This window comes from Panthera pardus, unplaced genomic scaffold (genome assembly GCF_024362965.1).
Source record: "Panthera pardus isolate Hobbes unplaced genomic scaffold, ASM2436296v1 HiC_scaffold_18, whole genome shotgun sequence".
NCBI classification, from domain to species: Eukaryota; Metazoa; Chordata; class Mammalia; order Carnivora; family Felidae; genus Panthera; species Panthera pardus.
In genome coordinates this window covers 12475992-12502976 of record NW_026526743.1, presented here as the reverse complement: position 1 = coordinate 12502976, position 26985 = coordinate 12475992, and the positions used below count along the sequence as shown (strand labels likewise).

At 53.1% G+C, this 26985-nt stretch overlaps 2 protein-coding genes and 1 long non-coding RNA gene across 12 annotated transcripts; all 3 read right to left on the bottom strand.

Annotated features, from left to right (window-relative positions):
* Positions 1-278: 278 nt before the first annotated feature.
* ZNF446 (zinc finger protein 446) lies at positions 279-10290 on the bottom strand. 7 transcript variants are annotated; one of them, XM_053906213.1, is made up of 8 exons: positions 10180-10290; positions 6579-7001; positions 4879-5259; positions 4601-4802; positions 4193-4287; positions 2523-2607; positions 2204-2296; positions 279-1950 (listed from the first exon to the last, which is right to left on the bottom strand). In XM_053906213.1, the coding sequence occupies exons 1-8, from the start codon at positions 10204-10206 to the stop codon at positions 1328-1330; spliced, it is 1929 nt and encodes a 642-aa protein (XP_053762188.1). In that variant the 5' UTR covers positions 10207-10290; the 3' UTR covers positions 279-1327. The 7 variants fall into 7 exon arrangements, with proteins under 7 accessions (XP_053762188.1, XP_053762189.1, XP_019294134.2 ...); XM_053906214.1 differs by having other exon boundaries at positions 1421-2065; XM_019438589.2 differs by having other exon boundaries at positions 1421-2065; positions 2204-2293.
* Positions 9027-15127, bottom strand: LOC109260432 (zinc finger protein 324A-like). Of its 4 annotated transcripts, none has more exons than XM_053906257.1 (5): positions 14349-15127; positions 13814-14231; positions 12728-12854; positions 12283-12399; positions 9027-11875 (listed from the first exon to the last, which is right to left on the bottom strand). In XM_053906257.1, the coding sequence occupies exons 2-5, from the start codon at positions 13820-13822 to the stop codon at positions 10437-10439; spliced, it is 1692 nt and encodes a 563-aa protein (XP_053762232.1). In that variant the 5' UTR covers positions 13823-14231; positions 14349-15127; the 3' UTR covers positions 9027-10436. The 4 variants fall into 4 exon arrangements, with proteins under 4 accessions (XP_053762232.1, XP_053762233.1, XP_053762234.1 ...); XM_053906258.1 differs by having other exon boundaries at positions 14071-14231; XM_053906259.1 differs by lacking the exon at positions 13814-14231 and having other exon boundaries at positions 9027-11836; positions 12235-12399.
* Positions 15128-15372: 245 nt separating this feature from the next.
* Positions 15373-25510, bottom strand: LOC109260452 (uncharacterized). Its single transcript, XR_008423420.1, has 3 exons — positions 25144-25510; positions 19915-20101; positions 15373-15888 (listed from the first exon to the last, which is right to left on the bottom strand). It is a non-coding gene; the product is annotated as an uncharacterized LOC109260452 (long non-coding RNA).
* Between the last annotated feature and the right edge of the window lie 1475 nt (positions 25511-26985).

The window sequence follows — 26985 nt, the reverse complement described above, 5'->3', positions numbered from 1 at the left end:
GCGCCTGGCTGTCTCAGTTGCTAGACTGCATAACTCTTAATCTCAGGGTCATTAGTTCAAGCTCCACATTGGGCATACTTAAAAACAAAAACAAAAACAAAACAAAACAAAGAGAAAACAACAACAACAAACAAACAAAAGAAAATAACCAGAGTTGCATCCAAAGAGTATGCTCAGGAGTGTGCATCACAATATTGGACACCATGAGGCAGAAAATGAAATATCTGGGCTTGGTAGAAATGATAGTGCTGGACAGACGGGGAATTTTCACCCATGCATTAAAAAACATGTTTTTAATAACAGGGAAATGAGGGAGTGAGAAAAGCATGACATACACAGTATCTCCACAAGAAGCTTTATCAAACACCCTTGGAGTGCCCAGGTGACTCAGTCACTTGAGCATCAGACTCTTGATTTTGGCTCAGGTCATGATTTCACAGTTCCTGAGTTCGAGCCCCAAATCAGGCTCTGTGTGGACAGTGCAGAGCCTGCTTGGGATCTGCTCTCTCCCTCTCTCTGCTCCTCCCCCGCTCACTTGCTCTCTCTCAATATAAATAAACACTAACAAAAACACTCCTGCAAACACCTGGAATAAGCACTGCTATCGGACAGTGGAATGAGGGGTCATTTTCATAATCTTTGCCCTCTTTTAGATTTCAAATTTTTCTAAGTGAACACCAACTACTTTTAAATCACATGGCCTATGGGACATCTGTGGACCCTTTTCTCAGAGACCACCCTCCTTGTCCATCCATACTTGCAAAGGAGGTCCCCTTAGTGTCCACTCAACCTGGGACTCAAGGGCTCAAAGGACAAGGACAAGGAGGCCAGGGAGTGATGTGGGTGGCTCAGGAACAAGGTGGGGCAGGACACCAGGACTGCTGGCCCTTCTGGTGGGTACGGCCTGCTCTGTGGCTCCAGCTGCCAGGCAGGAGAAGTGCCATTGCTGATATTATGGCCAGCAAGAAAGCAGAGATCAGGATTCTTATGTAGAAACTTCCCATTATAAAAATGCAATTTGTTACAAATCTAAAATGTAGAGGGCCATGAGTTTTCCATCTGTCTGCAAACAAAGCAAGGCATGCTTTCCTGAGCTTTCTGGACCGTCTACGCCAAGACATCAGGCCCAGCAGCTTCAGAAGGGGTAGAAAGGGCAGTTTTTGAGCAGCCACCTGGGGCCAACAAGGTCCCAGGGGTAAGGAGAGTCCTTAACCTGTCCATCTGCATCAGGTCACAGCTGGGCACCTCGGAGCTTGGAAGTCACTCAGCTTAGGAAGTTTATTGCAGCCCAGGCCTCGCTAGGCTATTGAGGGAGCAGTGGCTTCTTTTACTTACACCCAGGTGGCTGTTTTGGGGAGACTGAACTGGGGTCAGGGGACTCTCCTGGGAACTCTGATTCACCAATGTCCTCTGTTGCCTCCACATGTCTCACACAGAGACCAAGCAGCCCAAGGAAGGCTGGAACCAGATTGCCAGGAACTGTGTCCAGGATCTGGAGGCTGCAAGGCTCCCAAGACGAGGCTGCCTTCTGGAGCCACTCATGGGGCCTCCGGCCGGTGGCTCTTCCTGTGGATGACCAGCTGGGACTTCCAGTCGAAGCTGCGGCCACAGTCGCCACAGAAGTGGCGCCGCTGGCCTGCGTGGCTCTTGCGGTGGATGACCAATTGAGACTTCCAGCTGAAGCTGCGCCCACATTCCTCACACCCATAGCTCCGGGGGCCTGGGAGTGCACGCCGAAGGTGGCGTGGTGTGCCCGGCTCCCGGGAACCTGGTGGCAGCTTCTGAGCACCCCCAACAGCCAGCACCGGGGCCCGCGTGGCCTGCCCATCCGCATGCGTCCGGTGGTGGATGACAAACACCGATTTCCAATCAAAGCCTCGGCCGCACAGCTCACAGGTGTAAGGCTTCCTCCGCGGGGCACCGGCCTCCAGCCCTGCTCCCGGTGTAGCCCTGGTGGAGACGGAGGCCCCAGATGGGCCCTCCCAGGTGACAGGCCTGGGGCCCTGGGGTGGCTGGGCCTCTGGGCAGCGGGGTGGACCCTCACAGTGACTCTCACTCTCATCTCCTGGGGAAGGAGAGTTGGCAGTCCCAGGTAGCCCAGCGTCCTTGACATTCCCATCCCCTCCCACCAGGTGTGTGGGGGCAGACAAGCTCCCACTCCACCAGGCAACAGGCGGTTCAGATCGCATGGAGAAGCACTCACCCGGGTGGAGGCTTCTTTGACCCTCTGTCCCCGAGCGCAGTACCCCTGGCTCCGACTCAACCCGTGCCTCTGGCAAGGGGGCCGGTAACCCTGCTGGGGTGAGGGACAGTCAGGTAGCAGTCCTGGCATGGGGGCCGGTGAGGGGTTCTCATACATTAGGGGCAGGGGTGGGGATCCTGGCAAATGACAGGGTGCCCCTAGGTAAGGAGGGCAAACATGAGTAAAAGCTGGGAAGCGTGCACAGGAAAGGGTCGGGCAGGGAGCCCTATAGCCAAGGTGGTACACAGGCACCAAAGGAGGGGCTGTGGCTGGTCCTCACCCAGGGAGACCACCGTGCCATACTTCTCCAGCATCGCGTCCCAGTACAGTTCCTTCTGTGACCGGTCCAGTAGCCCCCACTCCTCCTGCCAGGATGCAGCCCATCACCCTTGGTGCCTGTCCACCCCCCATCCTCTTCCCTGCTCTGCAGTGCCCTACCCTACCCATGTTCCCTGGCCATAACCTTACTAGTTACCTGGGGAAGCGGCCAGATTACCTAAGGCTCTTTTGCTTCTTAAGGAAGAAGCTGAGAAAGGTGTATGAAGGTTGGGAAATAAGGCAGAGAGGAGTTGTCCTTCAGCTCACTGGGGGGTGGGGTGGGGATGCTGCTAGCACTTGTCCCCCTCAGAAGCCCCACGCCATATTCTAGTCAGACACCTTGAAGCTGAGGACCCCCGGATGGGTTTTGGGGGAAGCCTAGGTGGGGACGGATGTGGCTGGCCTCACCCTCTTGCCTTGAACAGTGTGTGATGCACTGAGACCAAAAGGCCTGGGGACCCAAGAGGACCCAGCCACCTCTCACCAAGCCTCTGGTTACAAAAGTAACAGAGATCCTCCCTGGGGGAGCTGCTGAGGGCTGTCAGCATTCCTAGATGTGTCGACCTGGCTGTGGAGAGGTCGAGGGCAGGAGGACTCACATTAGGAGGTGCAGCCAAGCATCTCAGGCTCAGATGACGTATGCGGGACAGGTGGTGGGCTGGCTCCTGCCTGTTGCCAGAGGGTGAACTCTGGTAGTTGAAGCTGGACCCTTGTGGGCTTTACCAGGTGATGCACTCTCTGTTCCCAGGTCTGCTCTCCTTGCCTCCCCAAATCCCATCATCTGGGGCTTTGCTGGGGTGGGAAACAAGCCTGACAGACAAGCCACTGCAGCTCCAGGGACAGAAGGTGGCAGCCACTGCTGGAATGCTACCGGAAGTCAAGAGGCTTTGGAGGGAGTGGCCTTCCCACCCAGTTGTTTCCCACTGTACCATCAGGCTGTGGAGGGCCTGGAGGGACTTTTTAGCCTTGAAGCACATCTCAACTAGCTCTTCCCTTGGGGACGGTCCCCAATGGAATGGCTTAGGAGCAAAGTTGCTAGGAGAGGACAGGACCCCTGCTGTCCACACTCAGGAACCAAGCATTCCAGGTAGCAGGGGCCTCAGTGGAGTTTCTGTGCCCAGCTGGCCACAGCCCAGGGCTGCTTGGCCTTTTAGAAAAGCCCCAGGAAAGAGGTGGCTGCAGGTTATTTCCTAGGTATCTCCATTCTGATCTCAGGTGTGCAGGGGAGGCCAGACTGCTGTGTGAAGCTCAGGCTTTCCTGCCAGGGTTCGTCATCTTGACCCCTCACCACCTGCATATGAGGGTTCAAATCTCCAGGGGCCAGCTTAAGACTGCTGGAAACGTCAAAATCACCATTTCCCTGTAAGTGAGGAAGCCAACCCCTACGAATTTCAGTCACTCTAAACCAGATTCCATGGCCCGAGGTTCAAATCCTTTCCAATTTCAGAGACCACCAGCCTGTCCCTGTCTCCCAGGACCCACAGGAGGGACCCTGACAGCAACTCCACTTCTGGGCAGCAAAGAGCACAAAAGCTGCTGGCCAAGAAGCCTGAAAAACTGACAGAATAGAGTGTCCACCAAGGACATGCTCCTCCCACTGGGGGCCTGTACCTCCCACCTGGGGCTGCTCACCTGAATCCTGGGTGGGTGGAAGGAGGTGGCAGCTGGTTCCCGGTGTCCTGGGTACCCCTCGCGGGACTGGGATGGATGTGGGGGGCTGGAAGGTGCTAGGAAATGAGGCAGGCGAGGATCAGGCGGGCCAGGGCAGGTGAGCTGGTGTTGGTGCTGCAGCTTTGGCCTTCCTCTGCCAGCAGGCAGGAGGCTACTCTGTGTGTCAGTGCCGGCCAGTCCTTTCCTCCTGCCTCCTGGGGACCCATCTCTGAAGTCTGCAGTCCCTCCTGAGTCCCATCGAGGACATTCACATTCCCCCTAGGAAACCCCCAGCCCCAGCACAACCCCTCCTAGAATCCCCTACCCTAGCTAGCGATGTCCACATATCGTCCAGGAATCCCCTGGACCTAATGTGGCTCCCACTCTCACCCATCTCCTGCTCATCAGCATCAGGCTCCTCCTTCACACTGCAGCTGAGCTGGGGAGACCCCTCCATCTGGGTGTCCTGTGGCTCCTCCCCAGAGGTTGCCCTGAGAAGTTCCACTGTCCCTGAAGGCTGGGGTCTCCCCAAGGACTCCTCTATCTTCTGTGCCGCTGGGAGCACCACTTGCTTCAGGACATGGGCTGTGATCTGAGGGGGAGAGGCAAGTCACAGAGGCTCTAGTCTTGCTCTGTCCCTCCGAGAAGTCAATGCTGGCCACACTCACCCAGCCCAGCAGCTGCCCAGGGTTATGCTGTAGGCCCTCGACCAGGGCTACAGCCTCCTCAGGGCTGCCTGGCCGCTGGCCCCGCACCCAGGCCTGGATCTCAGGGGGCAGCGTGCCCAGGAACTGCTCCAGCACCAGCAGCTCCAGCATCTGCTCCTTGGAGCATGCCTCCGGCCGCAGCCACTGGCGGCACAGTTCTCGCAGCCGCGCCAGGGCCTCACGGGGACCTGCCACCTCCTGGTAGCAGAATCCCCGGAAACGCAGGCGTGCTGCCTCGGGCTCCTCCAGAGTGGCCACAGGGTCCACAGAGGGCAGGCGTGGGGGGCCCAGTGGGGATGGCATTGTTGTACTGGGTGTCTTCTTGTAGCCAACAAAAGAGACCTGCAGGAAAGGAGGGGTCAGGGTGGGGGCCAAGAGGCCATGGCTAGGGTAAGACAGACAGGCCCAGCCCAGGGGGCTGGTTCAGAGAGGACTCTTGCCACAGGGAAGCATGAGGCTAGGAAAACTTCATGGAGGGAAGGGTCACGGGAGCTGGCTGCTGAAAGGAACTGAATGCAGAAGAAAGCCTTGTGGATGAATGCTTGGAGGCAAGTTGTCCAATGGCATTTCCAGGAAACTGCAGGAGATGATGGTTAAGAGGTAGATAAATGAATCATCATCACGGGCTTCCAGGGTCTGACTCAGGAGCCAGGGAAAGTGACCAGCACAGGAGGAAGGGGAGTGGTCAGTCAGGCAGGAGGCCAAGGGACAAGCAGCCAGGGAGGGTCCTGGTAGGGCCTTAACCCCTGGTGAGCAGGAGAAATGAAGGTGGGAAGAGCCATGCTAGGTTATGGTGGAATGTATGTCCCCACGATCTCCAGGACATCAGGACATGTTGACTTAAGTGGGCACCTTGAGGCACGTCTGCGCCATGGATCGAGGCGGGGGGTGGACTCTGAGACACCGTGCTCGCTAACCACAGAGAAATGTGAATGACTCACGCCGCCTGCACTAAGCACGTGAAAAGCAAAACAAAACCAAACCACGAGTTGCAGTTGCGTGGAGTCGTGAGCGGACACCGTGTCCCGGCCCTCAAGAGGTTCTAAATGAAACACGCCCACCTGGGCGGCCTGTCAGACCAGCTACACCAAGGCCTGACCCCCCGGAATCTATCTTCCAAAAAGGATAGGAGAGAAGACGTTCTGCCCAAGGACGGGGAACCTGTTGTGGGCGGAAAGGCCTAGGCCTAGGCTCGGAGGTGGGGCGCGACGGGCAGGTCGGGAGGTAGGCGGGCACTCTGGAGTGCAGACAGCATCTAGCGGCCGGGTCCCCAGGGGGTGGAAAAAGCCGCGCCCAATCCGGCCAGGCCCGCGCTCACCTCAGCCGTTGTGTCCTGGCCGGGAGGCCACTTCCGGTAAGAGCCCCCGCCACTCCCGCCCCGCCGCGCGTTGCCATGGCGACTCCGCCCTGGCCAATCACATGCCTGCTCGGCAAGTACTGCCCCCCCACCCCCCCCCCCACCCCCCCGCCTTCGGACTACGTTTCCCGTGAGACCCAGCAAGCAAGGACGGGCGCGGCCCCCGCCAGAGAATGCTCATTTCCAAAGGCCTCTCAGAACTGAGAGCTGTTCCTCTTAGAGGAATCTGAAGAATCGCAGTGTTTGGGGGCTCCCTCCCGTCACTAGCTACCACTCTTCCTTTGCATCCGAGCCCTAGACTCACCAACAGCCGTGATGGAGGGTACGTTAGGATCCTGCGCATGTGCACAGCGGACCCGGCTCCTATTGGCAAGTGAGGTGGGGGGAGGAGCGTGACCTTATGGCCATTCAGAGCTAGCACCCCACCTCCGCCCCTCCCCAGCCCCCTCTTGTGGCTTCGTTCTTGTCGCGGAGCAATCCTCTTGGTAACCGCTAGAGGACACCAGCCCGCCACCATCCGTTTCCAAGGCAACGGCCAGAGCGTCACCCTGTCCTCCTGGGAGGCCGGAAGTGATGGCCTGGGTAGTATGGTTTGGCAGAGACTCGCCTCCCGGCGGTCCCTGAAGGAAGCCGACTCCGACCCATTAAGACAGCCTGATCTGTCGACCTCTGCCACCTCTCGAGCATGACTCCAGTGAGTCCCCTGATGGGGTCCTCCATTCGACCTCTGCTGGGGACATGCGGGAACAAGGAACAGGGAACACTCATTTACACATCAAGAAGCTGTCCCATGATTTATATACCCTCAGAGTCTCAGACGTGTCTTCAGATGCCAGTGCTGCAAAGTGAGGGATGGTTTCCATCCAGTTATGGGACGCTAACTTTTTACTTTGGGTACCAAAGCTAGTAAGAATGATCTTTAGTTTAAATCTCAGTAGACAAAGTTAGTTTGTTAAAATCACTGTGGAAAGGGGTATTTTGCCTCCAGGAATCAAGTAGTTGAACAGTGACTTATTCAATCCTAATTTGCATATGCGTGTTTTGATTTCTTGTGATACCTAGTAATCCCTGGCTACAAGCACTCAATAAACAGCATTGGTCTTACACACCAATTGGAAGCTCTGACCATGTGCATGGCTGGGACTTGTCAACTCTTCTAAGTAATGTTATCAGACTGGGCTGTTTTGTGGGGACTTAGATCGTTTCTCTGTGTGGATTCCCCAGAAACGACTCTTCCACCAACCACTCTACGGGGAAGAACTGGTGTTCTAACAGCTTCAGTAGCTCTCTTTCTAGTCCTGTTTTAGGACTCCTCTCCCAGGGGGCTGCTGGTTTTCAAGCCTTCTGGAGTTCTGCAGTATAGGCCTTAGGGGACCTCTGTCCATTTCCCCCAGTACCAAATCAGTATTTAGCTTTCTCTAAATCAGAGATAGATCCCACATCCACTTCTAGTTTCAGAATGCCATTGCTGTTGACCTCTTCCACCATCCTTATACTTGTGGGTTTATGTTTTTAAACACTCTCATCTCTGTACCTTCAGTGGGTTTCTGAACCAAGTGAAATGTATGTGTTCAATTCATCATCTTGACCCAGAGAGCTCAAGGACACTTTTACACTCAGTCTGTTCGGGATAAAGAGCAGAAGGATTAGCCTGACAGGCCAAGGTCCAACATGACCACAGATGTTTGGGGGAGATAAATGTAAAGGCCAAGACAAGGGGGAAAGCAGGTAATCATGGTTGCTGCTCCTAAAGGACCTGGGTGGAGGGCACTGACCAGACCTCAGTACTAGGAGGGGTGGATTTGAGGACGGTGGAGGAAGTGAGGGATAGCAGGGGCCAAACGCACAGGTGAAAAGAATGGTTAAGTGGGGAGGAGACTGGTGAGGAAATGGGATAGGGCATCAGGCCCAGCTCAAGGGGTCAGAACTCCAGGAGCTTCAGTCCAAGATGCAGAAAAGGTTGGATATGACTTGCTGAGTACCCACTAGATGTTTGACAGATGCCCTTGCTCCTGAATACCATGGGTTCCTGAGAAGAGCTATCAGAGTGGGGATTGTCTGCATTGCACATCTGGGCAAACCGAGGCTGTGACCTAGGGACCCTCATGGAAGCCACTCTGGGGGAAAGTAAGATGGGGGTGACGCAAAAGTGTGTACCAAAGCAGAGGAGAAAGAAGGAGTCCAGGAGGGGTGGACAGTGGCTCAGGGGCCTGTAGGATACCACAAGGCCTGGCACAGAGGACCTGGACCCAAGGATCTTTGGGAGTGGGTCCAGCAGGACTCCTCTCCTTGCAAGAAGTGAGATTCCAAAAGCAAATGACAGGTCTGGCCCTGATGGCAGGGTGCGAGAATGGGAGGGTGAAAGGTCTGTGTTCATTGTACATGGCAGATGGCTGCCAATCGTGGAGGTGGAGGGACAAGAGACCCACCAGGCTGGAGTCAATCTTTCTGGCCACCATTGGTGAACCCTGCCTCAGATTCCCCAACCAGACTCACAAAGACTCATATCAGATAGAATTCCTGCTTGGGGCAGCCCCATGCTATCTACCCTCCTGGCTGGTGCACACCCATTCTGGCTGCCAAGGGGCACAGGTATTCCAGCCCCTCAGTGGATCTCAGACAGGCTACATATGTAGCCTTTGGCCTCTCAAAGATGTGGAACAAAACCAACCCTACAGCTCAATGACAACACACAGAAGGCATGACTACAATGTCCTAGGATGAAACAGGCATCAGACTGTTACACCTCACATGTTTGACAAAGAAATTTTTATCAGGAAGCCTCTCTAGACTGTGTTGTTAAAGCTGTCTGAACCATGACCTGGAGGCTGGGAGGAGAGACTGAGGTTGTGGATTTCCACAGTGCTGTGCAGGGATTTACACAATGTACATCCACTCCAACTTATAATTTTTGGTCTTTTCTTTTTTGTTCCCAAGAAAAGAGACCACTAACATCCCTAGGGGTGAGGCCTGAGGTCAAGACAGGGCCTGCTCTGCTGAGGGCCACAGGGAGAAACCTGGGCCCCAGTCCACCACGTGTCCCAGCCACGTGGAGGTGTCCCATGATGGGAGGGCATCACACACACATGGCCTTAGGTAACAGCAAATCCTCTTTCCAACTGAGGGAAGAGCACAGGTGGGCACTTGCCCACTGACCCTGCAGAAACAAGTAGTCCCATCTGGTCTCCTCCAACCTGTTATCGTGGTCACCTCTCACCAGGGCAGTGGGGATATAAACACCCCTGTAACGGTGACTTTGGTAACAACAGGGCATGGCCAGGGCTGAGGCTCGGGTGAAACCTGAAGGAACACACTGATGTTTGTCTCCCTCCTCCCACCCCAGGGACCTCCGCCTCTACTTCCTCCACGTCCTGTGGGACTGCCATGTGCAGGAAGCCAGGCCTGGCATCGCCCAGCCTTCACACTGGCAGACTAGAGCACGAGTGCCAGAGCGTGGGGGCAGAGAGATGAGCTGGGCCTGTGACCTGGATTTAAGTCCTGGGCTCTGCTCTGTGCAGCGGCACACTCCCACTCTCTGCCTCAGTTTCCTCAACTGAGAAGTGGGGATACCAGCCATAGTAGCCATCTCACAGGGCTGGCAGTTGGCACATGTTGGCCCTTATCGAGATCCTGCTTGTCAAGGTGCTGCAAATACCCTCTGTAGCCTGAATCTCTCTCCCTCTCTCTTCCTTTCTTTTCCCCAGAGGTGGAAACTGAGGCTCAGAGCCCAAGGCCAACACCAGACCCCAACCTGACTTACTATCCACTGGGCCTGCTCCCAGAAGCCTCTGATGAACTGAGGTCTTGAGAGAATATCCTGAGGGTCAGCCTGTTGGCCAGTATGTGCGCGGGCGTCAGAAATTTCTAGGACTGCCTCCCCAACATTCCAGCATTCCCCTCCTCACCTGAGTGCTCACAGTCATAACAGGCATGAAGCGGCACTCTGATTGCCCAGTCTCTGCCCACCAAAGTCCCAGCCTCCACGTCCATCCCCCTGATCCTTCTGTAGTCAGATCTCTTAGAGTTGCAGTGAGCTGGTGCTGAAATGGCAAATATCGTCACCATGTGCAGACGGCACCACAGGGCACGCACAGGGCTTCTCCAGAATGTGCAGGGAACAAGGGCATTTTCCCACAGCCTGGGAGAGACTAGAGCCGTGAGCTCAGGCGTCAGCAGGGTTCGAAACTGCCGGTGGGCCTGAGGTGGGAGTGGGCCCAGCTACTCTGCCCAGCGTGCCCTCTGATGGTGCCCCTGAAGAAGGCCTGGCCTGGGGGCACAGGCCTGCCCCACGCCGAGGTCGCCGCACGGGCTTCTCTCCCGTGTGGATCCTCTGGTGGTGGAAGAGGGCCGGGCGCTCGCGGAAGGCACGGCCACAGTGTGCGCACACAAAGGGCTTCTCACCCGTGTGGATGCGTCGGTGGCTGAGCAACACTGCGCCCTTGGCGAAAGCCTTGCCACAGTCCCCGCAGCGGAAGGGCCGCTCCCCAGTGTGCAGCAGCTGGTGCTGCGTGAGGTTAGAGCTGTGGCTGAAGGCGCGGCCACACTGTGTGCAGGCGAAGGGCTTCTCACCCGTGTGCACGCGCTGGTGCTTGAAGAGGGAGGAACCCTGGCTGAAGGCGGCACCACAAAGGGCACAGGTGTAAGGCTTCTCACCCGTGTGCGTGCGCTCGTGCTGGATCAGGTGCGAGTTGCGGCAGAAACGGCGGCCACACTGAGCACATGCGTAGGGCCGCCCGCCTGCGTGGATCTTGCGGTGCTGGCTGAGGTTGGAGCCGTGGCTGAAGGCCTTGCCGCACTCGCTGCAGCGGAAGGACTTCTCAGCGGTGTGTATGCGCTGGTGCCGCACCAGCGAGGAGCTATGCCTGAAGGCCTTGCCACAGGCCGGACACGCATAGGGTGTCTCACCGCTGTGGATGCGCTGGTGCTGCGTCAGGTGTGATGTCTGGCTGAAGGCCTTGCCACACTGAGAGCATTCGTATGGCCGCTCTCCAGTGTGGGTGCGCAGGTGCTTGAGCAGGTCAGAGCTCTTCAGAAACACTTTGGTGCACGCTCTGCATTCGAAGGGCTTCTCCCCGGAGAGGAAGCTGGGGCCTGTGTGGAGGGCCTTGCCCAGCTGATCCCAGGTAGGGGGCTCTTGGCTAGCAGGGAGTCCATGAGGCTTGAGGCTAGTTCCACCCTTTTCTCTTTCCCTAGAGGTGAGACCAGTCTCAAATTCTGGAATTTTGGGGCAGCCTCTTCCAGGGCCATCCTGCCCAAATGGCTTCTGGGCCCCACATGGCCTCGGCTGCTTGTCTGGCATGGGGCGGTTCATGAGGGCTTTCTCCCTAGGCGGGCTATCCTCAGGAGTCCTCAGTGGAGAGGTTAACCGCAGACTGACATTGGCTTCCCCGCTGCCAGGACCCAGCAGGAGCCTTTCCCAATAGATTACCGACACGCCTGTGGACTTTTTCTCCTGAGAGAGGGAGGTGCCCTGCCAACCCACTGAGCTTTTCCCACGTTCGCAGGTGCCTGTGAAGGTAGGTGCTGGAAGGGTGCCATTCTGGAAGGTCACTGGCAAAGCTGCTTCAGGAACAACCTTGTCATATGCCAGATGACAGGGACCTGAAGGCATAGAAATGGTATATCCTGGGTCATCCTGGCCAGGAGGGGGTGATCAGGACGGGCCTAGTGGGCAGGCCTTTGCTGGAGGCTACCAAATCCTATAGGCTTTACTCACAAACCCTATTTCCCCAAGCCTCTTCCCTAGCATGGTGAACTCTATGAGGGCAGGAGCAGGAGAGACCTGGTAGATAGAGGCTGTGCCCCAGTGCCTGGAAAGGGGTACCCTGGGAGCTACCTCTTGAATGGCAAGCCAAGGCCAGAGCCGCCAGGAGAGGCTGATGGTAGGAAAACAGGAGGGAGTCAGGCCGGAAGCAGGAGATGAAAGTGTCCAGGAAAGCAGGGAAACGGGGGACAGAAGCCTGGCCATTGGTTAGCCCCAAGCTCACACCCTCTGAGCCCCCACTCACCAGGGCTGGGCTTTCTCTGAGCATTCCTGGCTGGTGTCACAACTGTCCCGCTGAGAACCCAGGGCTCCTCGCCACGCTCCAGCTGCAGGACCACCCGGGGTCGTGAGGCAGAGAGTCCTGTGAGAAAACACAAGCAAGTGAGGGGCCAGGCCCAGCTCAGGACAACCTACTGCCCAAGACATGGCAGGAGTGAGGGGCTTTGTGGGACATAGATGGTGTCATCTGATGCCTCACTGCAGGGCAGGACTCACAGGAAAAGTTCAATGGTCCCCGTGAGGAGAACCGTGTTGGCGGCACCAGATGAAAGGGGCCGAGCCTAGACACAGGCGCCACAGTGGCACAGGGACACTCAGCCAATTGGTGTGAGGCTGCTCACAGGCCAACAGGAGAGAAGGGGTTAGTGCTGGCAATGACTGAGCTTCCCACGGAAAACCCAGGGCCTTACCCAGCGAGGACACAAGCGCGAAGTTCTCTAACATCACGTGGCAGTACAAGGCCCTCTGGGCTGCGTCCAGGAGCTCCCACTCCTCCTGGGAGAAGTACACGGCCACATCCTCAAAGGCCATCAGGCCCTACAAGAGTGGGCAGGGGAAGGTAGACACAATCTAAGCTCTGGCTGTGGGACCCAGGACCCGCCTCCCTGTCCCAATGGCTACCCCAACTAGTGTCCCTCAGATGCTCACCTTCCCCCCCTGCCCCACCCCAGGGCTCTGCAACTCTGCAGATGAAACTTCCCTCCCCTCCCCTCCACCCTACCTGTCTAGGGCATACAGGTCTTCTCAGACTCCCTACTAGCCACTCTATACAAGGCAGCCAGAGCAAGCCCATGGCCTTCAGATGGCTGCTACTCCAAAGGCAGGCCCAGGTGTCTACTCGTGCTCCAGTCTTTGCACAAGTTGACCCTCTCCAGACGTGCCACGCCCTTATCTGTTCTTGTAATTAGCAATTGTACAAGTCCTAGCTGTGGACCCACAAGACATGCCCATCCCCGTAAGGATGCCCGCCTCTGCTGAACCTGCCTGACATTCCAAGGCTGCTCCTTCAGCCTGAAGGACCGGCTAATCCCCTCCAGTCACTATAGGACTGGCCCCAAGAGTCTGGTCGCCACACAGGAAGCCAGTTCCCCTCTCCCTCTATAGCCATGTGCTCCTCGCCCCCCATTTCCTTGGCCAAAACCCTCCCTTCAGCCACTTGCCAGACCTCCCCTGGGAGCCCCAGGGGCCACCAGCCTCTTTGCATCTCCCTGGAGCACTACCCATCCCTGGCTGAATCTACGATATTCCCTCCTCCTAAGTCTGATTCCCAGGCCCTGCCTTGGTTCCGAATACCAGGACTCTGTCCTTGGACACCTACAATTCCAGGTCCACATGATACCTCCACTCTGGGACATCACAGACTCCCTGATTTTACTCTGAAACCTGTTTTGCCTTCAAATTCCTGTTTCTGTCTACAGCAACTCCATTCTTCTGGGTGCTCAGGCTTAAACACTTGGGACTGTGCTCCACTCGGGGCACTCGCTCACACGCCGCACCTGAGACATCAGATCGTTCCAGAATCCAGCCACTTTCCCATCTCCACTGGCCCCGTGTGCAGCGGGTGCCGTCTTTGTCCACCTGGACTGTCGTGCTGCCTGCTCCCTGCACACAGCCACCCCCTCTGCGTCATTTCTCCGCCAAGCAAACGGTGGGTTACTTTAAAATCTCTAACTTAAAGCATATCCAGGCTCTGTTAGAATCATCCCATGGCCCCCGATGCAACTCAAGCCTGCCATTTCTCTCCCGTGCTCACGTCAGGAAGCTCAGCTCCGGAAGCACCTAGGTTCAGTCTCCCCTCCCAGCTTTTGCACGTGCGGGACCCTCTGCTTGGAACTTCCTTCTACACCTCACTCCCTTGGCTGCCAGAAGTGGGGATCTCACACGTGCACGCTCCACTGGCCTGAACGCCGGGGCCTAGGACGAACCGAGAGGGGAGACAAAACGTGCAGGTAAAGTCTCTCCCTGCGTCGAGAATCGGGTCCTTCGAGGAGGGATCCGGGCGGATGGGAGCCTTACGCTTCCTCTACTCACCTGGGCCCGGTGTGTCAGCGCCGCGGTCGCCATCAGAACCTGTACTTGGGGACTCGCAGAAAGAGACGGACAACACGGACTCGCCGGCTCCTGGTCTCAGCCTCCCGGACCGTCTAAGGCAGGGTCGCTCAGGGCGCCGCCTCCCCCGCCGCCCCGGGGTCGGACAGCACGTGACTCGGGGCGCCGCCCCACAGCCCCGCGGAGCGGCCCAGGCTCCTCACGGAGAAGCCTAGGCTCGGGGCGCGACCGTCGCCCGCAATCAGGGCGTGCGCGAGACGGTCCACCGCTCGAGTCTTCCTCCCAGCCCTCGCCTCGGGTCTCCAAACCTTCTAAGAAACCGGCCTGGAGGCTCGCGGCGCTCCAGTTCACCAATACCGGTGTGGCCCAACGCCCGGTAGCAAAGTGACAGTCCGGGACGCCGGAAGTCCAGCCCCCGAAAGTCCTCATAGGCCCAGTGCACGCTGCGGACGCACGCGCGGCGGCTTCTGGGAAGCGCAGTTCCCGTCCCGCGTGGGCGGAGCCCTGCTTGATATCTGCGGCAACGTCTAGGCATCCCCGCGCGGCGCGCTGGGAAATGGAGTCCCGCAGGCGCTCCCCAACTTCCGTGGATCCCAGGGAGTGAGGTGTGAGATCGCCCGGCTCGGCGTCCTTCACTCGGGGTCCTGGGCTCTAGACACTCGCCCACGCGGCGGACTAGACTTAACGCGGGACGCGCAGAAGCGGAAATTGCTGAGGTCCCAGGAGGCGACCCCGGCACCGGTCTTTAAAGACAAAGCGTGAAGGGAAAAAAAAAAAAAAAAAAAAGACAAAGCCTGATAGGGGCCCCTGGGTGGCTCAGTTGGTTGAGCAGCCGACTTAGGCTCAAGTCATGATACCGGGGTTTGTGAGTTCCTTGCTGACAGCTCAGACCCTGGAGTCGGCTTCAGATTCTGAATCTCCCTCTTTCTCTGCCCTCCCCTGCTAGTTCTCTCCCTCTCTCTCAAAAATAAATAAACAGTAAAAAAAAAAAAATCTTTAATGAATAAATAAACAAACAAATAAATAAAAGGACATAGCCTGATGAGAGGGGCGAGTTAGGAGGGACGGTGCTTTGGCACAGAGCCTGGCTCTACCTCTGGAGGCCTGTGCCCTGGATTGACCTCTCCGTGTTTTGTAAAGGGGTTAACATCAGGTTTGCAAGCCCCTAGGCTAAATTTTTCTGGAGTCTGAATTGTTTTCTGACACTTTGCTAAACCATCTGTTTTCCTTGCTAAACTGGACCGCGCAAAATGTACTTTCCCAGACTTGCCTGTCTTTGGGTCGTCTAGGTGTGGCTGGCACATCAGGATATTGATTCCTTGGTCCTGTCTCCTGGGGACCAACCTGAGTTTCTGCCACACGTGAAAACAAAAGGAAGGGCAGTCTCAGTACACGCCCACGACTGCTGGAGAACGAGAGCTTTCCTCTTTGTTGCTCTAGTGTGAGGGTTTGTTTTAGGTTTTGTTGTCAGGGTCCTTCATCTTCGTACATACATGGTACAATGACGTTACCCATCGTAGAGCTGTTATAAGGAAATACGGAATTAATCTGTAGAGTTCGTTCATTCTTGCCGCCTTCCTTCCTCCCTTCCTCCCTTCCTCCGTCCTTATATATATGCATCTATGTCAGCAACAACTGTCCTTAGAATTAACACTATTTGTCCTTATATATATGCATCTATGTCAGCAACAACTGTCCTTAGAATTAACACTATTTGTAAATCGTAATGCAAGAGAGCTCAGTCATAGAGATTTAAATAGGACACACCTAGCAATATTAATGAGTCACATTATACTACAAGTGAGGTCACACAGTTCATATCTGATTACTCCCATGAATAGAAAGGCAGCAGCTGATGTAAAGGTGCAGCTAAACCAAAGGCAGATTCTTAACCACCAAAACCTGTTTATGTGCTTTCATTTCACACTTGTGTCTAAGTATTTAGGTGAGAATTGATGTAAATTCACATGAGATAAAGAAATGTGCTCTCCAGATAATCACAATGCAAGAGACCACAACAATTTTGGAATATTTGTGTGTAAATGTTGCTCACTTTGAAAGAATTTAAGAAAATGTAAGTATTAAATTCGTGACTTTATCCAAAGCTTAGAGGCATTAACATTTCAAGCACTCTTTGAATGTTTGGAGACATTTAATTTCTTATTTAAAAAGTATCCGTATGGGGGCACCTGGCCGACTCAGTCACTAGAGCTTGCAACTTTGGATCTCAGGGTTGTGAATTTGAGCCCCATGTTGGGTGTAGAGGTTACTGACAAATAAAATCTTGAAAAGATAAAATAAAATAATATAAAATCATCCCTATAATGTGGAATTAGTTAGACTACAGGGATCTTGATGCCTAATATTGAGAGAAATGCTCATTGTTCGATAAATTCATAATTTAATGAATTGGAAATGAATAGCAGCAACAAATCTTCCTCTGTACACAAAATAGCTCCAATACATATACCTGGCTCCCATTCTACCCTGAACAAGATGGCACAGGAGATGGGGGGTTATGGGGGGTGTTGTCTGTGGCAGGTGCTTGGACCCTAACCACTTGGTTGGACATCTGTGAGCTCCTGTTCCCATATCAGTAAAAGCAAAACAGATAGTAGTAAACACTCGCATTGGGCTGAATTGTGTAGAGCACTGATTCTTTCCTTGGCTGGGTTGAGCCTATTGATGAGCTCATTGAAGGCACTCTTTGTTTCTATTACAGTGTTTTTTATTTCTAGCCCTAACTTTTGATCTTTTCTTAAGAGTTTCCATCTCTTTGCTCACATTATCCATCTATTCCTGTATTTTGTCAATTTTTTCATCTAGAGCCCTTAACATCTTAATCATTGCTATTTTACGCCCGTCTGATAATTCCAACATCTGTTCATATCTGAGTGTCATTCTGATGACTGCTTTGTGTGTCTTCGGGCTGCCTTTTTTCTTGCCTTTTGACATGCCTTGTCATTTGTTGTTGAACACCAGACACATGTTTGTTAAGAGGAACTAAGGCGACAGGAGGTTTGTATGAGGATTTATGGTAATATGGATAGGAGGAGGGCTGTGTTTAATGTTTGCTGTAGCAGGGGGTGCTGGAGCCTTCAAATTCCTCTAGTGCCCTAGTTGTTGTCTCTTCTCTAGACTTTGTGCTCTGGTCAGTATTCTTCTTTGGAGAGAGTCTGTGTCTTGCATCTGTTTTAGTTATAGTGCACTGTTGTTACACTGGAACTCCACTGATGTGGTGTATGGGTGACAGGGGAGAGGAGCATACTAAATCTTCCAATGAATACTCGGTCTTTAGTGGGACTGGGCCTCAGGAGTATCTCCATTCCTATAGTTTTCTTCCCTTCCTTCTTTCTTTCTTTCTTTCTTTCTTTCTTTCTTTCTTTCTTTCTTTCTTTCTTCTTTTGTTTTCTTTTCTTTCTTTCTCTTGACCTCAATTGCCTTCCCTGGCTACAGCATATTCAATATATTTCCTTGTAGCCCTGGCCCCTGTTGACTATGACCTCTCTCACTTAGGTGAGAGAAGAAGACTAGTGGGACCTGGAATGGAAGCACTGTCCTTACCCCAAATGGAAATTGCTCTTGCAGTCTTTACTCCTGTAGTATATGTTTTTGTAGGGAAATGGTTCTGTGTATATTTCACAAGGGTTATCTTTCAGGTCATAGGACACCTCCTTTTTCTCTGCTCCATGCTAATTGATATGATTTGATGTGGGGTTCTGGAGCACATAGTCAAGAAAGAATTCTTCAGACATTGTCAGTGCAAAACATGTGGTTTTCTTAAAGCACAGGGACAGGACCTTTGGGCAGATAGAGCTGTCCCAGGATTGTGTGAAGTGATTGGCTTATACTTTTAAGTTGAGGGGGTAGAGATAACGGAAGTTTACAAAGTTGTTTTCATAGGTTAAGGAAGATTTATAGGATCCTGGAAGCCTAGCTTATGTCAAGCTAAGATTGTTGTTGCTGGTTTTTTGTTTTCTTTTTCTCTTGCAAGGTATTAATGCTAAGACAATTGGGAGTTCCTGGACGAATGTCATACTCTTTCTGTCTCGAGTATTTGTCAATGGGCTGTAAGCTGTAAGGAAATTTAACTTAATCTACATTTCTTTTGCCTTTTTTTCTCCATATCACTAACAACTGAAGATCAGAGAAATACAAGTTCACTGAGTGCATATTGGACACACCCAGGATGTAATCCATGGGGTCACTGCCAAGGGGACAGGGATTAGGTTCACTGCAGGCCTGGACAGTTCGGACTTGGGGTCTCTGAGCAGGTGTGAATACAAAGAGACATGGTAGGTAGGTCTCCTGTTCAGTTACCTGTTTGGGGGATTTGGTACAGACATGGCCTCTGGTGACAGGGGAGCACCATGTTGGGTGGCAGGTCTTGGCGCTAGTTATGCCTGGACCACAATCCCTTGGAATGCACAAGTGGCTGTCATCCAATAACATGTTAATAAGACATTTTAAACACGCTTGACCAAGTCAGGACACAGTAAGGGGAGACTGTTGTTGGAGGAGTTGAGAGAAAGAGATGAGGGGATAAAGGCAAAGGGTAAGATATGAGGCCCAGAAGGTGGGCACAGCAAGGGGCTGGAATCAGGAGAGAAAAGGAGAGTGGGAAGACATTCTGGAGTGTCCAGTGTATAAAAAGACACAAACCCAATGGAGTAATTTGACCCCATCAAGACAGCAAACCAAGATACAAAGTGAACCAAAGTGGCTAAGTAATAGGATATGAATAAGTTCCTTAATGTATATGCAAGCTCCCTGTCTCCATCCCCTAAAACACTTAATAATTGCTTCCTGTACTAACTCCACTGGGAGTCAGTGTTTTGAGAGCTATCTCCTTGGTTCCTTACTTGTTAGTTAACAAGTAAATAAAAGTTCTTCAACATTTCCTTGGGTTGTGTTGAATTTAATGCACCCCAAGCAGTGTACCCTTACACTTTGACAAGCACACTTGTATACAATCAAACTGTCCAGGGGGGTCTTTTGTGAAATACAGGCAAGCCTCTAACCATGGGGTGCAGTCTTACAGGCCTCACCATCCACAACTAGGGAGATGCAAGACTTATTCCCTCCCAACTATGGGAAGAGAAACATTGACACTGATTCAAATTGGCAGCATCAAATGAGATGTTAGTCATTCTTCTGTATCTGGTTTCCAAACCCACATGCTTCAAACTTGCATAAAATAGATGCACATGTCTAGCTGGATGCAAAATGCAACATGGAAGAAGAAGAGTCAAAGCTTAGGCCCAAGATAGGTCAGGCTGGCCTGCATTTGCTCAGGTTCCTCTGATTATAACCCATGTGAACTTGGGCCCTGATGCCCCCTGTCTATGATGTACATTTTCCTCACATCTAAAGTAGTGGACTAAGAATGCACTAAGTGGATTAAGAACCAGTTCACGGTTGTCGGAGTATCAACATACAGCTTCTGGCCCAGGCAGCCTTGCATTAATGTTGGAGACCTCTGTGACTTGTGGAAAACATCACACCTTGTCTTGGGCCACATCCCTAACAGTGTTACAGCCCTCCATACCTGGGAGCCAGAAGGTAGCCACCAGTATCCTCACTGCATGCTAGTTCCCATGGTTCCATTCTTGAGTGCTGCGGGGACCAGAACCTCACTTGCTCCTGCCCTCTCTTCCATCTCTGAGGGCAGCTGACTGCTGGAGTTGGTGGTGATGAGGAATCTGGTACTGCTGACGATATCTCAGGTGTCCAGCCTGGGCATGTAAGAATAAGGAGAGGGATTAGCCCAAGTGCCCACACCAAATCACACCCTTTCTTTGGTGTGAACAACCTGGTGCCAAACAAAGGCTCGGGTTTCACTAAAGGCTCTCCCACAATGGCTGTACTCATAGGGCCTTTCTCCAGTATGAACCTTCTGGTACTTCATAAGGTTAGACCTGTGGCCAAAGGATTTCCCGTATTAGTTACACTCATAGGGCCTTTCACCAGTGTGAACCTTCTGGTGCTGATTTAGAGTATAAATTTGGTGGAAAGTTTTTCCATATTCCATGCACTTGTAAGGTCTTTCCCCAGAGTGAATTTTCTGACCTTTTTTTCAGTTTACATGTGTGCCTGAAGGCCTTCCTACTCTCCTTACATAGGATGTTTCTCTGAATTTTTTTGGGTGAATTTTTGGTGATCAACAAGGGTTGATTTCTCTTTGCAGACATTTGTATTTGTTGGACATCTACATAGTCTCTCTTCAGGGTGAGTCAGGTGGCTAAGGAAGGTGGAGCTCCTCGCAAAGGCTGCCCCCAGTTGCTGCACTTGAAGGGCTTCCCTGCTGTGAACTTTGGGAACTGCTCAATAATGGGGCTGGGTGGGAAGGCCTCCCTGAGCTTGGTGTTCCCACACGGCTTCCTATTGCTGTGGGTGGATGGGTGTTAGGTCATGGCTCTCCAGGCTCTTAGGTCATGGCTGCACAGCTTCTCTGCAGTATGTGCTCATCACAGGGGAGAAGTTTCTCTCCATATTAAAGTCAACTGTTTCAGTTGAAGGTTTAAGTGGAACCAGAATTATTTCCTGTATGCCCCACATATGTGCAGTTTCTGTCCAGGATCTGTTCCCATGTTTCTCTATGGACAAAGTCTTTGAAGACTATAACCCGGTGTTATAGGGGTGGACCTTGTGAGTAGAAGGACCAGCGCTGGAAGTCCAGCCCTGCGATGTGATTTTTCTGGAAGCATCAGATTCCAACAGTGCCTCCTTATCTTCCTTTTCACATGAACTACCTGAAAATAGGGAAATGCCCCTTTTTTAAAAATTTTCTAAAAGTTTTATTTATTTATTGGGGCACCTAGGTGGCTCAGTCAGTTAAGTGTCTGACTTTGGCTCAGGGCATGATCTCACGGTTCGTGGGTTTGAGCCCCGCATCAGGCTTTGTGCCGACAGTTTGGAGCCTGGAGCCTGCTTTGGATTCTGTCTCTCTGTCTCTCTCTTTCCCTTTCTCTCTCTCTGCCCCTTCCCCCTCAAGCTCTATCTCTCTGTCTCTCAAAAATAAATACACGTAAAAAAGAAAAAAAAGTTTATTTATTTATTTTGAGAGAGTGAGCAAGCAAGCAGGGGAGGGACACAGAGAGAGGGAGAGAGACAGAATCCCAAGCAGGCTCGGCACTGACAGTGTGGAGCTCAAACTTAGAAACCATAAGATCGTGACCTGGGATGAAATCAATAGTTGGATGCTTAACCCACTGAGCCACCCAAGTGCCCTGGGAAATGCCCTTTTCTATATGTCATAGTAGATGCGTGGGGATGGACCCATCATTAAGTGGTGTCTAAAGCTCTTTTCTCTTTCTTTCTTTTCCTCTCTCTCTCTCTTTCTTTCTTTTTGAAAGTATTTTGAGAGAGAGAGAACAGGGGAGGGACAGAGAGAGAGAAATCCAAGCAGGCTCCGCACTGACAGTGCAGAGCCCGATGCAGGGCTCAAACTCATGAACTGTGAGATCATGACCTGAGCCAAAATGAATGCTTAACCAACTGAGCTACCCAGGCACCCCAGTAAGTGGGGCTCATAATTCTTAAGCTAACAATTGATTCCCTGGGTTCATAAGAAACTAAGGGGGCCAGGATCAGGGGAGAAAGGGCCAATCCTTTTGGTATAGGGTCTGGCCAGACCAATGCAAAGTATCTCATCAGGGTCACAGACTCATTGTGGCTGGCAGGATCTGCTGCTCACTGTCTGCAAACTCAGTGCAATAGGGATGTTTGCAGAGGTCAATGCTATGCAGAAAGAGCCCACACATGATGTAACACTCAGCCATCTCTTAGCATTAGGCTTCCCAGGATTACTTACCAATACATAAACATCTCCTAATAGCTAAATAGAAGCTAACACAGGAGGACCCATAGGGAGAGTAGTTACAAGATGGAACTTGAGGTCAGGGAGATAGGGACTAGACATCAGGAAGAGAAGGCACGAGGGCAGAATGTTCAGAAAGGTGTAAAGTTGGACTGAGGTTGGGACATTAACTTTGGCACAGGGTAGTGATGTGGTATAAGACCACAGCCAGGAACAATCCAACGTAGACTAGGCCTCAGCCCATATCCGAATTATACTCATCAAGTCCCAGCATCTTCCAGGACTCTCTGACAATGGCCAGAATTGCACCTTTTCAGCTACATACCCAGGACTCCCTGCCATGCTCTGGCAAAAATGCCCCCGTGGGATGCAGTAGCCACAAGTCCTATGAAGGACAAGGCAGGTAAGGGGCCTGCCCTTTGTGTGAACTTTCTGTGGAAGTCAAGGAGCTTGCTTCGTCTTTATCATTAGTAAGGAGGAAGGAAGAAGAGATGTCACAAAATGAAACTTTGAGGGCTGCCTGGGTGGCTCAGTCAGTTAAGTGTCTGACTCTTGATTTTGGCTTAGGTCATGATCTTATGGTTTGTGGGATTGAGCCCCACGTTAGGCTCCGCCCTGACAACACAGAGCCTGCTTGGGATTCTCTCTCCCTCTCTTTCTGCCCCTTCCCCGCTCACGCTCTTTCCCAAAATAAACGTAAAAAAGAAAAAGAAACAGGGTGCCTGGGTGGCTCAGTCAGTTAAGTGTCGACTTCAGCTCAGGTCATGATCTCATGGTTCGTGAGTTCAAGCCCTGCATCGGGCTCTCTTGCTATCAGCGCGGAGCCTGCTTTGGATCTTCTGTCCCATTCTCTCTCTTTGCCCCTCCCCTGCTCTCTCTCTCTCTCTCTCTCTCTCAAAAATAAACAAACACGGGGCGCCTGGGTGGCTCAGTTGGTTGAGTGGCCGACTTTGGCTCAGGTCATGATTTCACTCACAGTTTGTGTGTTTGGTCCCACATCAGGCTCTGTGCTGACAGCTCAGAGCCAGGAGCCTCCTTTGGACTCTGTGTCTCCCTCTCTCTCTGCCTCTCTCTCTCTCTCTCTCTCTCTCTCTCTCTCTCTCAAAATAAATGAACATTAAAATAAAAAAAAAACATAAAAAAAGAAAAAAATGAAATTTTCAGGAGGGTTTTTCAGGAATAACTCAGTAGCCCTTGTAAACAATGACAGGACCCTTAGAGACTGGCACTGGCAGTTTTAAGGAAGTATCTGCTAGAGAAAGACAGTGAATCCATGGCACACAGAGAGACCTTGTCATGGAGCCAAACCCAAAGGGCTTATTGGAAAGATGGAGAGAACTTTGACTCTTCTCCCCAGGCCACCACAAGCCTGGGTCAGCAAAGGTGGAGTGGCTCAGGGAGAGCACAAGCAAGTGCCCACAGCCCAACCTGGGTGCCAACAATTCTGAAAAAGAATACATAAAGAAAGGCAGGAGCTTTACTTGGTAAGGCCATGGGTGTGACGTCACCCAATATCATGTCCCAGTACAGGATTCTCTGGGCCTGTGAAGAGCCTCCACTCCTCCCAAGAGAGGTACATGGCCACACCCTTGAAGGTCACCAGGCCTTGCAGTGAGGAAGAGAGATGATCCTGCAGGGCAATGAGTGGACATCTTCAAGCCCTGGGCCTAAAACCCAGGGCATCTTGCCCTCTCCCTGGCAACCTCTCCCCTATAACACCTCCCAGACATACTAACTACCTTCAGCTTACCCTCTTCCCCAGGCCTCCATTTCTGAGGGGACACTAGTCTGCCAACATCAGCGCCTTCTCCTTCTCCCAACACCAACTGGCCACTGCTTTGGAGCCACTGCATCATGAAGCAGGAGGGCAGATAGACACCACCCAATCTGTTCATGTTGTATTTCCAGATGGTTCCCTGGGCATTCACCGCAATGTAACTTACGACCACAATAAGCCCCAGGTTCAACCTCCCCCCTAGGACCCCGGCACCAAGCTCTCCTCCCCCAATGTTCTGCCTCCCGTAGACAGACTCATCAGTTGTGACCGCTCCTTTCTTACACCTTTAGGTCCTCTTCTACCCAAGGGTTATGCCCTTGGATCCGCCCTCTCTCTCAAGGCTCCCCAGGCCACTCGGCTCATGGCAGCTAGTGACCCTGGAAATAACAGCCGGGATCCAATTTCAACCTCATCTTGCAACAAAATCTCCAGTGGCACCTAGACCTAGGGGCTGCCCTTGGCCCTTTGTTCAAAGCCTTCCCGCCTGTCACTGTCCTCTGCTCCATCTCTCAGCTACAAACACCTGGATTCCCAAACACTTCTGGCCCTCTTATACCTCTGCCTTTGTCTTAATCCTTTACCAGGTGTGTCCTTCCTGCTCCACCACAAGACAGTCCTTCAAGACCCACTCTAGCTGCACTGTCACTGTAGATAACACATCCTGGCCCCTGCACTTGCAGTAGATTGAACCATCATTCTATACTAGCAAACCTACAAGGCCCGCAGTCTCACTCTGGAGCCTCAGCAGTGTGCAGAACTTCCCTGGGCCCTTCCCCATCACATGCTCCCACAATTTGTCCACCTCAGGACTGGCACCTCCTAAGTGTCACCTAAGGCTGCCACTCTGGCCTAGGGCATCATTACATGCCTGGACTGTGGATGAAGGCTCCTCCCTGGCCTCCCTGCTTTTGCCCTGGCCCCTTAGTCTGTTCACACACTAGCCAAAGAAACCAGTTAACAGCAGAGTAAGAATAAAGGGCCAGCAATTAGTCTCCCTAAAGAAGGCCTAAATTGAAGCCTAAATTGTCCTATGAGGCTCTTTTCTCACAAGATTTAAGAAGGATTTGCGGTTCCCGATGGCTTGGCTCACCCTTACAAACAAGTCTCCGCACATCTCTGTCCCCACGCGTGAAAAACCCTTTCAGGCCCCACCCCACCCCCCTTTTGGCCAGCATACTGACCAGTAATCTGGAGCACGAAGGCACAAAATGAAAGTGACTCCCATCATCCCAGACAAGGAAATGAAAGCGGCAGGAATCCCAAGGTACACTCATCCGCTAACGCTGGGGCTCCAGGAACTTGGGGGTAGGACTGCCCGGCTTCGGCAAGGCGGACCCTTCACTCGCCAAAGACATCGGTAGCGGCGCTGGTCCCATGCCAACCCGTGGGGGGCCGGGGAGGAAGAGAGCGCGCGCGCACCCGCTGGGAGTGGCCCGCTGGAACAGCACCTCCTCCGCCCTCAGTCCCCCGTTACGGCTGGAGGACCCTGGGCTGCGGGCAGGCCCTCGGAACCTCGGTCTCCCGCGCATTATGGTGGAAACACGCTCAAGGCCCTTACTGGGAAGGTCTTGAGGGCTCTTGCGGCGGTCCCGGCGGACGCCCCACAGGGCCGCCCATTCCATTTCCGTCAACGCCGAGGCCCGAGGAGGCGGGGACGATCGCTCGCAGGCATCGCCCGTAGGCGCAAAGGCGCAAAAAGGAGCCCCACACCTTCCCCACTTGGAGCACCCCAGACCCTGGACGGTGGCGCCCTAGAGTCTCCTAAACGCGTCCTCAAACCAGGGATCGAGGCCTTTTTTCGCACAGGCGCACAACCAGCCAAAGAAAAACCTCAGGGCGACGTCGGATGTCCCGCCCTTGCCCAGAGCGGTGCACTCGGGTACGCCCCGCACGGCGCCAGCGCCTTCTGGGGAGTGTAGTTCACATCGCAAATCCTACTTCCGCGGGGACCGCAGTCCGCCCCCGCCCCCCCCCCCCCCCGCCTTGTCGTGTCACCATGACAACGAACAAGCGGCTAAGCGTTTGAGGCTCGTCAGCGGTGTTGTCAGAGGGCCTGACGCCGAGACCACATTGGGTCCGTTGCGCCGGGTCCCCGTCCGGGTCCCCGTCCGAGGCAGCGCTGGTGGACTCTGCACGGGTAGGTGAAAGTTTCTTAAGCTTTCGCCTGGCCAGACTCAAGCCCCAGTGTCCAAGTCGCGAAACTGAGGATGTCCGGCCCGGGGGCATTTTTATCCCCCCGGGTTGGGACAGTAGAGTGTGCGCATGGAGTGAAGCATGGAAGCTGTTCCAAGCAGAGATACCTGCATGTGCAAAGGCTTGGAGGCGACCCAGAGAGGAGGGCATTGGGGAAACTTCAAGACCTTTACTTCTACCAGAAAGCTCCAAGGGGAGAAGGGCTCATACTAGGCCTTTATCCTGAGGGACCTGGGAACTGAGAAGATGTGTGAATAGAAGAGGGACCTGATCTAAATTGGCAAGTATAACTTTAGCTTCCACGTGGAGAAGTGATAGGGTGCCAGATGAAGGTGGAGGTGGTTGGGGACACAGGAAGAAGGCAACTGCAACCAAGGAGGCCAGCGATGGTAGTCCAGGCGGCAGCCTGGACTAGGGTGGTGGTCGCAAAAGATGTGGGAGAAGTAGTCAGATTTTGAGTCTCTTCTGCAGGCAGAGACAGCTGTATTTGCTGATGGATCAAAGAGTGGTGAGAAAGAGATGAGAGGTCCAGAAGGACTCCAGGCTTTTAGACTGAGCAGTTGAAAGAATGGAACTGCCCTCCATAGAAATGGGAAAGGGGAAAGAGGAGCAGATTCCAGAGGAAAAGCAGGAGTTGGGATTGTGTCTGAGTTGCCTGGAAGATATCTGAGTGGAGAGGTGATGTGGGCAAGACTCAGAGATCTGGTTTTCTTGAGAAAGGTCTGGCTGGAAGTGTTCAAGGGTGATGGGTTGGTGGCTGTTCCTTTGCCTATTCCAGGCTCAGAGGAGCATGTGTGGGTTCGTGGCTCTTTCCACCTTCAAAGCCAGCA